This window comes from Dermacentor albipictus, unplaced genomic scaffold (assembly GCF_038994185.2).
Source record: "Dermacentor albipictus isolate Rhodes 1998 colony unplaced genomic scaffold, USDA_Dalb.pri_finalv2 scaffold_16, whole genome shotgun sequence".
Lineage (NCBI taxonomy): Eukaryota > Metazoa > Arthropoda > Arachnida > Ixodida > Ixodidae > Dermacentor > Dermacentor albipictus.
Window position 1 is genome coordinate 534628 of NW_027225570.1, and position 13464 is coordinate 548091.

Sequence of the window (13464 nt, forward strand, 5' to 3'; positions counted from 1 at the left end):
CAACGTTGGCATCACCCACTCTAATAAACTGAGCAGTACTGTTACCGTTGTTATCAAGCCACTTACCATATTTACTCAAATATAACGCACTCTTTTTTCCGATAAAACGGGTCCGAAAATTGCGTGCGCATTAGAATTGAGTACAACCCTAAATATGCGTTACTATATATTTGGTGGTATTTCGTAATGAGTACTTCGCACCATGTATTTAAAAACGATACCCGTTCTAACTCTATATATTACGTCGTCTCTTACGTAAAGAACGGCACCCCCTATATACAGTTTTGTTAGTTGTAGCGCTTGATGATAAGCTTTGCCTGCAAGCAAGCTCGAGGTGATAGTAGGGGAGTGGATATGTTTGTCTTGTGTTTTCAGATAACCAAGTTTCTGATAAAGCAATGAAGTGAAATGTGTGGTGTAGTGTTGCACAAAGGTCAACGAATTCATCGTAATGTTTCTGGAGGCTCCTTATGTTTAGATGCAGTAATGATAAATCAGATGAAGTGAATAACGGTGTACTAAATGTTCGTGGCTCTAGAAGTTCAAACACCATCTTGATGTTTCTTCCCTTTTTTTGCCTACCGTCTGTCGTTGAACCATAGCCTTACGTGATGACATGTCAGTAATTTGGCGATGTTATCGTATTTACTCGCATAATGATCACACTTGCGTAATTATTGCACCCCTGAAATTTGTCGTCAAAATTCGATTTTTTTTATTTCCCATGCAATGATCGCACCATGAATTTGCCGCAGCGATATGTCGTGTGCAAAGTCTAGCTAATAATGATCGCGCTTACCATCTGTCAAATGCTACGCGAACGACCATTCAAGACAAGCCAAGCGGTCTGCACGCACAAAACATACTTAAGTAGATGCCTCATTTCATTACTTTCATCACTTTCCACACTTCCATGACAAAAAGAGGTACAACCAAACTTGCCATTATTATGCGTAGGCTTTATAATGGTTGTGGTCAACAAAAACAAAAAAGGCGCCTTTCAATTCTTTTCATCTGCACTCGCGGGCACGCAACAAATCGCGCGTGGCAATGATAGTAGCCACGCTTCACTGATACGTTAGAAGTGTACCCTATTCATGCGCCGACGCTTGTAACACAGCTAAGATATTCGCCCGCCCTTAGCGGAAACGTGCCCGATTAGGATAGTAGTGAAGACAGATGCCGGTTTGCGCAGCACACCGGCCATGAGTTTCTATGTCACTGGCAGCTAAGTGCACCCATCTGTTTCTGTCCCCTCAGAGTGGACATGGCTACATTATTGCCGCAAACTTGCCATTCATCATTGATACGGAAGAAACTGTTTAAATGCACATAATGTACTCACGAGAAAAAAAAAGATAGCGTTCGGCGCGTTTGGCTTGCTCCATCGGCCGCCAATTTTGTTTTGGTGTCCCGCACCCGCATCCTGTAGCAAATGCGGGCCGAAAAAAATTTTTTTTTCTTTTCGCGGGAAATTTACTCCACGTAATGATCACACCCCTGAATTTGCGTCAATTTTTCTGACAAGCGTGATCATTATGCGAGTAAATATGGTATCTTGTTGACAGCACTGGTTGTGGTTTTTCTGGCCTTTATGATACATTGTTCCGTCCACAAGAACTGCCATTGTTTGCTTTTCTTCAGTTTCAATGCTTCAGAGAAGAGTGCTTTGCTCTGTGGACATAAACGGTCGTTAAAAAACATTTGGCTTGACCTCTGCTTTTGCCGATATCTTTCGCAGTCAACCGAGCTTTTTTGGCTTTTCTCTGGAAAATGTTCCTTTTGTCTCTCGAGACAAACTGAACTATTATGAGGGTTGCAATGTGGGCTTGTTGGTAATGCATCAAAAATGTAAGCCTACTATGTATTTCCAGAATTTCCTTTTTCTGAGATAATGCCTTTTTCTCACTGAGAGCAAGTGCTGTTTGAAGCTCGTCTGCTGGCTCTTGAAGCGACGATTTTAGGGACGTAATCTCTTTTTAAAGTTCGGCATTTTACGGCATAGTGAATACCAGAAGAGTGATCCGCAAGGGCCGTTTTCAGCTGAAGTGACAGTATAAAAATGAGCAATGCATACCTGAAATGTGGCGGAAAGACGTTTGAGCCTTTCCTGCCGTTTGGGCTGGGGCTGGGCTATGTGGATCGCTCAATTGGTGACGATGTTGCGGTGTTCTGGCTTTAAGTATTAAGTAGGCGCTGCCAACACATGACATTCCTGGAATCCCGATAAGCAGCGGGGTAGGTGCAGTGATGATCAGATACCTACTTGTCAGCTTCATGGCGACAGCGGCAGCCTGCGGTTTAGTCTGGCAGCTCGCAGTGAAATCAATCTGAAATGTGACGGAAAGACATTTGAGCCTTTCCTGCAATTTAGGCTGGGCTATGCAGATCACTCAAATGGTGACGATATCGTGGGTTCTGCCTCTAAGTAGGTGCTGCCAACACGTGACGTTCCTGAAATCCTGATAAGCAGAAGGGTAGGTGCAGTTACGATCAGTACTTTTCAGCTTCATGGCGACGGCGGCAGCTTATGGTTTAGTTTGGCAGCATGCGGTGAAATCACTCTGAAATGTGACAGAAAGACGTTTGAGCCCTTTCCTGCCATTTGGGCTGGGGCTGGGCTATGCGGATCGCTCAAAAGGTTTAGGTTGCATAATCTCAAGTTTAGCAGACACACTGGAGTGAGAGGCAGCATAAAGCATTCTCTACTTTCTGTTTGCGCTCTTTGTTGCGCATGCTTTGTGACAGTGAGTGTTCGTGGTCAATGAGTGAGGTCAATTGAAGCTTGCTTGTGCACATGTAACAACATGCATAATTTAATTTAATAAGTCAGTGAATGTGTACTGCAATTTATAGACTGACAAAACTTCAAACCGTGCTTTGTGTAGTTGCCTAATACTTCGCTATTGCTATCGACGATTTGCCTTATCAGTGAAACTGTTTTTCTGGTCAGCTGCCATCCTCAAGTGCATTTTCCCTCCTGTGGCAGCCATTCAGTCACCCCAACAGGTAACCAGTGACTTTCATGCAACGGATGACATGCCCAAACAGTTTTGAGCTTATAATGTCAGTATGGTGGCAGCATTGCTGGTACCTATGTCGCTCTAAGCTGTCTTCAAACACTGTGCAGGTTTCTTATTGCTATAGATGACTGCACTCAACTAATCTACTGGCATAGTAAAATGACTTTCATAAAGCAATCTTTTTTGATGGCGAGAACTGGATCCTAGACCAACAAATATTAAAAAATGTATTCTTCAAATTATGGTGCTGTAAAGCTGTGAACATACACAATTATATGTGCTTATTCGAATATGAGGTACACTTTCATGTATGTCCCTTGCAAGACCGAAAACTATCACAACTATCATGCTAGAACAGCCCAAGCAATAAGGCTGATCTTATTGGATTTCTTGAACCATGCAGAAGCATGTATAGCAAAGCGTCAGGAAATGATTTTCAGCAAATCGTTCCAGAAAACTAAATATACGAAACTTGCATAAAGTCAGAACTGAACAAAATTTTTCTTAAATGAATCAAATCTTCGAAAGAAGCACATAGAATTACGTCTATTGACATGTTTTCAACCCCGAAATTTGAAAAATACAGATTTTTAAAAATTTTTGGTTTAAGTAGGAAGCCGAAGGGAAACATGATTAAATACTGGATGAAGTGAAGGTGAAGCATCCAAAATAACAGATCACCTGAAGGAAGTGGACATAAGAGGAATGGGTGAACAAAACAAAAAGGCGAACACACCTCCACGTTGCATCTTCAGGATGTCATCATCATCAAAGTCTGGACCAGAAGCCTGTGTGCCTTGGGACACTTTCACCACGTCATACTGCGTCCACCTCGACATGATTCTGACAGTGCGCCAGGTAAACTTGGTGGCTGTGCTAATGTCACACTGCGTGCCTGCCTCAGACTGCAAGCTCGGTGTAGCTTGCTCCGTGCCTGAAAACAAGAGAAGAAAATAGACCACATGGTTTCAAAATAAATGAATGCTCTGCATGGAATGTACACAATGCAACAGATGATAAATGTACCACATACTTGAAATGAAAATTTTGTTTGAGAATGTATTATGCTCTTTAAATGATACTTCCACCCTGGACTATTTGTCCTCTGTCACAAAGGCACAGAAGGTGGGGTGTTAGAGAAGGTAAACTAGGTGGCAGTAGGGTAATGCAAGAGCTAGGCTTTCCTGCTTGTGCTCTGATGATGATGATGGGGCTATCTTTTCCACTCAAACTCTCAGAAGGATTCCCACAAGGGAACTGGGATTCTGCATTCAACTCAGGAGGAGTGGCCATGTCACCATGGCATTCTTTACGAACCACACCCAGTTATCTGTTTCTCTGTCTTTCTTTAGCCTCTTTAATGGCAACTTGAGTCACTGGGTAGTCCGTTGTCTAATGGGCAGAGCAGAGAGAGAGACAGACACAACAGAGGAAGGAAAGGCAGGGGGGTTAACCAGACTGAGTCCAGTTTGCTACCCTACACATGGGGAGGAGGATGGGGGAGTGAAAGAGAGAGAAAACATGGGTTTTTATTGCAGTTTCACAAGCACTAAGTTTGGTGCAGGATGTCTACAGCCAGGCACTCAAATCTGTTGCCTTCAGGTAGTGAAGAAGCACTCGAATGGCTTTCTGGGCTAATGAACTGTGAGGCCAGGTTCCCTAGACCTTTGCTTCTGTGAATGGCCTATCTTCCAGTCTATTCAAGGCACACTGGAGAGTCTGACATTAGTTATCTAAGTGAGAACAGTGGCACAGAAGATGACTGACGGTCTCTTCACACTTGCACTTGGCGCACATCGGCGAGTCCACCATTCCAATACGATAGTTGAAGTTAGTGAATGCTACTCCTACTGACGACCGGCACAGTAGTATTGCGTCACGTCCTGAAAGGTTTGCTAGTGATTTCACTTTCGCTGATGGGGCAAACCTGTATAAATGACAGTTAGAGTTCTGCGGTGTATGGCAGTAACTGAACATGATGATACAAGCGAGAATGTGAAGCTCTCTTGTAGCGTCCACTCTCGATAAAAGTATAAGAAGTGTTGGTGCTCCAGCCTAGGCAGAGCAGCGTCATCGGCTAGGTGATTACAAACAATGCCACAATGTCCCAGATTTTCAGCAATTTTTTTAACATATTTCAGGCCCTCAATTAACATTCTGCTTCCTACAGTCACTAGAATTTAACTACCTCAAGTGCAATAAACTTTACTCAAATCAGTCCAGCAGAAGCCTTTTGGTCCACGAGGCAATTTTTTAGATACCAGCTGGGCCGGCTAATGTGGCATTTCCCTGAACATGTCACATTTTTCTGTGCCCCTCGTGTGCTGGACTGACAGATCGTTGGCATAGAAAAAGAGTGTCCATGAAACACTAACCTGCATCTGGAAGACCCTGTGCACCTGGGCTGTCTGCACTGCCCACAGTTTCCTCGGAACCAGGGTGTGCCTGGGAGAAAAAAAAAAGTATTGTCTGCAAAATGGTTCTTGAGGTGGTTCTTGATGCGGAATTCCTATTTTTCCCTCTTACTGCTAACTCATTGATCGGCTTCTTATGTACCAGTTTCTTCCGTTCCCTCCTCAAGTCTAGGCTAATTCGAGTTCTTACCATCCTATGGTCACTGCAGCGCATCTTGCCGAGCATGTCCACATCTTGTATGATGCCAGGATTAGGGCAGAGTATGAAGTCTATTTCATTTCAGGTCTCGCCATTTGGGCTCCTCCACGTTTACTTTCGATTATCCCGCTTGCGGAAGAAGGTATTCATTATCCGCAAATTATTCCGTTCTGAAACCTCTACTAATAACTCTCCCCAGCTATTCCTATAACCTATGCTATATTCCCCCACTGACTTGTCTCCAGCCTGCTTCTTGCCTACCCTGGCATTGAAGTCGCCAGTCAGTATAATGTATTTTGTTTTGACTTTACCCATCACCGATTCCACGTCTTCATAGAAGCATTCGACTTGCTGGTCATCATGACTGGATGTAGGCGCGTAGACCTGTACAACCTTCAATTGGTACCTCTTATTAAGTTTCACAAGACCTGCCACCCTCTCGTTAATGCTATAGAATTCTTGTATGTTACCAGCTATATCCTTATTAATCAGGGCTGTGAGCACAAGCAGATCGCTTGTTTCTGGAAATCTAGGATTTGTCGCCCGTGGCTCGGAATTGCTCTGAGCAACTAGCCAATAGCACGATGCCAGAACTGGATGTACCTCTGTCGAGTACTAGGTACTGATTGTCGCATGGAATGAGCAAACCACTAGTAGTCAATTTTGATATGTGGAAGGATGCCAACCTACTGCAAGACCTTCAGAAATATTTTAAGCTACTTTTTACAGTAAAACACATCAACTTAATTTCATATAGCATGCGTCACGTCAGTTTCGGCACGCATTTGCTGCCCTTATATTGGCAACACCGGGGAGATGTCGCTCAAAGTCCTTGCTCGCTTAGGGTATGACTTGTAGGCGACGAGCAAACACGACAGCCATCTCCATCATGTCGCTTGTCACCATCACGCGCAAGAACGCTTGTATGGGGTTTGTTCTACTTAAGGCAATGTTGTAACAAGGGGACTATCAAAATGTTAGCTCCAAACCGAGACATCCCTCGTTCAACTAACATTGATAACAAGCAATCTGCGTGCTGAACATGATTTAGCACAATGTTGTAATGGTTTCGGTGACATGCAGGGTTGAACGTACCTTGGCATTCATGGTGTTTCTGCCATTGGCTACGGCAATGAAGCCATGTTCCTGGCTCGGGTGCAATGCGGGGTAGCCACCTATCGTTAGGAAGGTGTCTAGCTTCCCGTCCCAGATGCCAGAGTACCCTTCGCCACTGTTGACTGAGAGCTTGTTTATGTCGTCTGTGCCTACTGGTTTAAAGTGTTTGGCATTCATAGGAACCTGCAGGTCAAGCAAGGAATGGTGGAACATGGTCAGTTATGCATCTCGAAAAATTTCTGCACAAGGGCAACAGGAAGCTTAGAACGACAGAAAGCTGAGCTAGTTGATAAGGATTCATTATGCAAAAAAGAAGTGAGGCGTGCAGACAGGACACAAGAGTAGAGAAGTGGACAACACGAACGCCAACTATCAACTGAAGGGAGCACTGAGGCGAAAAAAAGAAAGACACAAAACTCATCTGCGCATGCTCAGGAATGGTAACAGCATGTGTCAGTCGGGTACACGTGCCGGTCTACGTGAGAGATAACTGTTAAGGCACTTAATCTCTTCCTTATGTACAGGAAACAGGAAAGTAAACACAAATTATACACATTTCTTTCTTTTACCTCGTGCAATGAGTTTGAAGCCTAATCTGGGTTGTCAAGTGCATTTTCTGTTTCCTGTCATGTATGTGCTTCTTCCTTGGGTGTTTATGCATTCTGCAATAAATGTTCAGCTATGAGTCAGTGTTGTCCTTGTTGTTTCCATAATAGGCGTGTCCTTTATTGAGTTTAAATATATATTTAAGTTGCTGACTGCGCATTTGGCTGGCGCTATTACTTTTCTCCTTAAAGCAATGCTTTCTTTGTCTCTTCCTGTCACTCTGTGCTAGCCGAAACCAATTATTCCCAAATATAATTGAAACGGAGACTTCGTGGGTGGATCCCAACACCACTGCACGATTCCTGGCCCTGTAGAAGTTTGAACGTGGTTTGCAACTCAGGCCGATTGTGCATGCAGAGAGACTTTGCAGCACACACACACTTCCCAGCATTGAGAGATAACCAATAAAAAGTGTCCCCAGCAGCATATATAAGCTTAACTATGAGCAGGCTATTGTTTCACTTTGGTAATCACTCTTTAATGGTTTCCACTTCATTGACAAGTGACAAGGTATGTAAGAAAAATTTTTTAAACATAATTTTTGTTTTTTTTTCTTTTCATTTTTTGATGCAGCAGTCATGGAGAATAAAGTCCACTAAAAACAGGTTTCATTGTAACATTTCTGTCATTTATGTTAATAACTAGTTGCACTCTTTGTGTCTGCAGCTTATAATGCTTGCTTTCCAAGAACAGAGGATCAGAACTATTTAGAACCTGCTCAAGCAAAGTTGTTTTTATGCAGCACTCAGCAGCCTAATAAATAATCTCACAGGCAGAAAGAATGTACATCGTGAATTATAGGCATCAAAGTCATTCGAAAAACTTTTTTTTTTTGCAACAGTGAAGTGAACACATACATATAGTATACGAACTGGTATATGAACACCAGTGGAGAGAGTTTGTACGTTAAATGTTGAGGTTCAGCTGCTTCTTAGCCGCTGGGGACTGAAGGCCATGGTTTTTAATTGCAAGAGTCATGAGGGAGGTAGTGGCTAGATACTGGAACCGGGTGGCTAATTCCATTTCTGCTGAGGGAGTGTCTTGAAGCTCAGTGGGCCTTTCTAGTATGGTTGCACCTAGACTTGTACAGGGTGTTTCAGCTGACTCGTGCCAAGCTTGAAAATATCCACACGTGTTTTACGAGAATACGACCAACTTATTGTTTTGTTCAGTCCTCTTGAGCAACTCGAAATATTTTTTACTGTGAGTTTAGGTGATTAATTAACAATTAATTAACTAACTTTTAAAGTAAGCTTTAATTGTAACATCTTTAATGGAGAAGTTGTAGATCTTAGTGACAAAGGTTCAAATATTTTCCATCTGTGATGATTGCTACTGCAGTTTTGACTCTTCAGGCTGCAATAGAAGCGCATGAGACTTTAAAAAGTACCACGTAACCAGATGCTTATGCATGGCAACATTAGTGTCCTCAAACATGCTGCAAATGAATGATTGATACTGCATGCAGACCTAAGGCAAGAACAGGCCTTAAGCAACAGAGATGGACTGAATATAACAGTCCTGGCTTCCACTTTGTCCGGGATATCATGTCTATTGAAGCGATGAAACAAACAAAACCATGAGACAAGCTGTACATTATGCATGGGAATTCTTGAAGCTCTATAAGTGTTTTTGCTGTTGAGCAATGGCATAAGGGCTAAGGGGTTCTGGCAGCTGATGGTGATGTATCAGAAACGACAAGACTATTCATGACTTCAGTGTGCATACTGCATCAATCATACAATGGTAGCATGTTTAGCATTAGGGCACTGATGTCGCTGTAGGCAGGCGCCAATAACATGTTACTTTTTCAAACCTTGTGCACTTTAGCTCGGAGAAATTAACACTATGGTAGGCAGCATAGAAATTATTCATATAGAAATTATTTACACAATTTATCTGGATATTTGTGAATATGCTCTACAGCAGTAGTCTCAAAGTGAGCTTTAACACTCGGCTGTACCTGCCCTAACATCTAGAGAGATAACTCACCTAAAGTATAGAGCAGAATGGGTGGAAAAAGGGAGTGGACTAACTTTTGGTGTACAAACAAAAAAGTTGAAAAGAAATAAAAACAATGTTGCAGTCAAAAGTTATGAAGGCCTGTTTATATTCTCTTGTTCAGTCTTCCTCAAAACCTTCAAAGGAGCAGTCCCTATCGTTGTAGAACAAAACGTCGACGACCTCAAGGAAGCTTTTGGCTGTCGCTTGTTGGTACTGGAGCAAAACATTATACCACTTTTTCCACCATGACAGGTACTGGTGAGAGGCATTGAAATTTCCCAACATCACTTTAAATGCGGGCTTCAATGCTTTCTCTTGGAGCAGATGGTTACTTATGGCCCTTCCTGCCACTCTCTTCTTGGAGGCACTGGAAGAGTCCACCATCAATCTTCTCCGAAAATACAAGCCTTCAGTTGTTCATGGCACATTTGAATTTGCCTTTTCCATGGCATTGCTTCAGTTGAGTTTGACAGGTCAAATTCCATTGCTTCACTTGCTTGCAGTAAAGCAAAATTGATGGGTGGTCTTGGTCATATTGCTGTTGGTCTTCCAGTGCCATCAGACTGTTTCCATTTTCTTTTCAACTGTAAAGCTCTGTCGCATCCTGGCATCTTTGCTGCTCCGCAACAAAAAACAAAGTGACCAAGTTTTGCAATTTCAGGCATTGTTCAGCATTGCTTGCTTATCCCCATGGTACCTAGCTTCTTCCAAGGTCACCATTGCAGCAAAGGGGGATGAACCAAAGATGTTCTTGACCTCCGACAGTAGCTAAGCGACACCGTTTTTACCAGCATCACTTATGGTGGTGGTAGCGGAGGCACTGCCCCACCCCCACTTTCCCGGGCAGTGGGCGATCTTTCAGTGCTCTGGCAAAAATAGCAAATCAAGACAAAAACAGGGGTGCGTTTTCTTTCAGTATTTCTCGAACTATTTTAGGTAGCCTACATAGCGCCTCGGGGGCCACACTGTTAGGTGGCACTGCGGAAAGAGGGGGGGGGGGGTGCTAGCAGGAGACACTTAAGCAAACAGGTCCACAAGAATTTGAGTGGTCAGAAACACGACAGAAAGCACCCTAAAGAGGATTCCATACAGGTTTTATTCCCACTGACTGATAATGCGCACCTGCCTCCATAGATGCTGCCTGGACACCTGGCAATGCTTCGCTGCTACCAGGGAGTGAATGTCTACCACTAAATCTTGTGCTCACGCCATCCTCACAAGAGACTGCAAAATGCGCATCGGTCATCTCCAATCACAGTGAGGCCTTGTTCACTTTCATTAAATAAAAAAAAGCTGCTTGCACAAGTAGGTGCTCCGAAACATGCTGATGATTTTCAGATTTTTTATGCAATGCTGGGAAGATGCCCGAGTGAAGAAATTGGTAAAATTCAGGTACATCGACGTCTTCAAACTTCTGGTTAAAAGGAAGCTTTAGCTCGGGCCCAACTCTGACGCGGCCTATTCAAATACATGTAAAATGCAAAAACGTTTTTCTGTGATAACCACAGTACCGACTTTAATGAAATCTGTTGCATTTCAGAGAGAAAGTTAAATTCTAGTGACTGTGTGAAGTGAAATTTCGAGTTAGGGCTTGAATTCTGTTATAAAGATTTTAAAAATTTTGAAATTTTGGAAAATATAGAAGCACAAACTTTATAATTAATAGCTCTGCATCAGGAACCGATATCGCGGCTCTGTGAATGGTATCCACTAGATCATTGAAAGCGGATAAAATTGATATGTCAATTTATATCTTACCTGAATTTGTTACATTGCGTACAAGGGTTTCGCAAAGGCTGTATTTCCATATCTATTTATTTATTTACAATACCCCTAAAGGCCCTCGAAGGAGGGTATTACATAGGGGGGGGGGGGGGGAGGCTACAAGAAAAGCAAGTGTACATTCAGGTACAGCATACAAAAAAAGAAAAACATTTACAAGACATATGTTTTTTGTTTCAACGAGTCAGTGTAGTCATTATAAGGAACAAAAAAAAAAAACAAAAAAAACGTTACATAAAAACGTCAGGAGCAAGCAACAAATCACAAAGCATAAAAATTATCAGGGAAACACACTTAATAAGGAAACACAACATTTTAACAGGTTCTCACAGTAGTGCAAATTGTTTCCTTAAATTTGGCTGTGTCAGTTTCCATGGCTATGTATGAGGGTAAATCGTTCCAATTGATGATGGTGCGTGGTACGAAGGATTGAGCGAAAGTTAATGACCGACACAAAATGCGTTTGACTTTGTTAGGGTGATCGCGGCGAGGAAAAATAATTGGAGGTGACTGAAAGAAATCATCACGAAGTGAGGAATGGTGGAAAATTTTATGAAATAGGGATAAGCGGGAATGTTTTCGACTAAGGCTCAAGGATTGCAAACCGGCACGATTTTTTAAAGATGTAACGCTGGTGAATGTAGAATAATCTGAAAAAATAAATCGAGCAGCACGGTTCTGCAGGGCTTCAAGGTTAGAGGTTAGATATGCCTGATGGGGATCTCAAATTGCCGCAGCATATTCAATTTTTGGGCGAATGATTGTGGTATATGCCTGTTTTCGTACGAGTGGTGGCGCTTGCTTGAGGGTTCGTTTTAGTATTCCAAGAGTACGGTTAGCAGCTGCCAGGGTTATATTTATATGGTGATGCCACGTTAGGTCAGACTGGAAATGAAGGCCAAGATATTTGTAGGAAGTGGAAGACTCAATCGTGCTGTTATTAATGAAGTAAGTGTTTTCAATTCGAGACTTTCGGCCGTTAAATGTCATGAACTTGGTTTTAGAGATAATAAGTGACATTAGCCATTTGGAGCACCATAAGGGAATAGCATCAAGGTCAGATTGCAAGCATTGGCAATCGATATCAGAGGAAATTGTGCGGTAAATTACGACATCATCGGCAAAGAGACGAACTCGGGAGGTTACGCAAGAAGGAAGATCGTTAATATATATTAGGAAAAGTAAAGGACCTAGCACGCTGCCCTGGGGGACACCGGAAGTAACGTGGGCAAAAGAAGAATTGTAGTTGTTAGCGGAAGTGAACTGGAGCCTGGAGGAAAGAAAATCTTTAACCCATGCGAGGACGTTAGGGTGAATGTTTAGGCATGCAAGTTTGAGAAGTAATCTGTGGTGCGGAACGCAGTCAAAAGCTTTGAAGAAATCAAGAAAAACTGCATCTACTTGTAAACCAGCATCAATGGATGAGTGTAAGTCATGAACAAACCCTGCAAGTTGTGTTTCACAAGAGTAGCCCTTGCGGAAACCGTGTTGATACTGGTATATTATGTTGTGGCTTTCTAAGTATTTGGCAGTTTGGGAGTGAATGACGTGTTCCATGACCTTGCATATGGTACTTGTTAGCGAAATAGGTCTGTAGTTGCATGGTGAAGAACGGTCGCCTGACTTGAAAAAGGGTGCTACCTTGGCTATTCGCCAATCATCAGGGATAGTGCCTGTCGCGAGAGATTGTGAAAAAAGGGCCGTCAGAATACTACAGATGCCATGGCGTGTATTTTTCAGTATAGTGTTATTGATACCATTATGGTCACATGTAGAAGAAATTTTCAGTTTACTTAAAAGGGAAAATATGCCCGCTTCGGTTACATCAATTTCTGGCATGTCAATGTCAGATATACATGTCAATGTCAGATATTACTAAATTTTTTTAAATTCATGTGTAACCATCAATTTTGACCGCTTTAGTTGTACTATTAGATGCAATTCAAACAATTGTGATATCATTCGTCATTGCTGTTATAGACTTGATAGTTTCGTTTTCTGATAATTTTCTATTTTTGGCAATCTCTAATAAAAAATTCAAAACCAACAGTCACTACATTTTAAGTTTTTCGTTTAAATGCAAGAAACCTTGCCAAATTTGGTGCAGTGGTTGCCGAGAAAAACAAATTCTCCTTTTACATGTATTTAGATAAGTGCGCCCAAGCTAAAGCTTTAAGTGTTGTGTTGGCTTGCAGCTCAATCACTTCATTTGCAGTTTGGAGGTCACTCCTCCTGTATTTACTGTTAAGGCTAATGTCAAGGCCGCTTAGGTGTCCACTAATAACAGTCAGAAATGCAAGGACATTTATTTACTTTGCAT

The 13464-nt window shown here is 42.3% G+C and overlaps 1 protein-coding gene across 2 annotated transcripts in view; it reads right to left on the bottom strand.

The window, feature by feature from the left end:
• Nucleotides 1–13464, bottom strand: part of LOC135899637 (zinc finger protein 436-like) — a 63154-nt gene that overhangs the window by 33181 nt on the left and 16509 nt on the right. For both annotated transcript variants that reach the window (XM_065428942.1, XM_065428943.1), the window contains 3 exons: nucleotides 6732–6935; nucleotides 5399–5468; nucleotides 3760–3957 (listed from right to left, as the gene is read on the bottom strand). In XM_065428942.1, the coding sequence (XP_065285014.1) occupies nucleotides 3760–3957; nucleotides 5399–5468; nucleotides 6732–6935 (472 nt within the window). The remainder of the gene's footprint in view (nucleotides 1–3759; nucleotides 3958–5398; nucleotides 5469–6731; nucleotides 6936–13464) is intronic.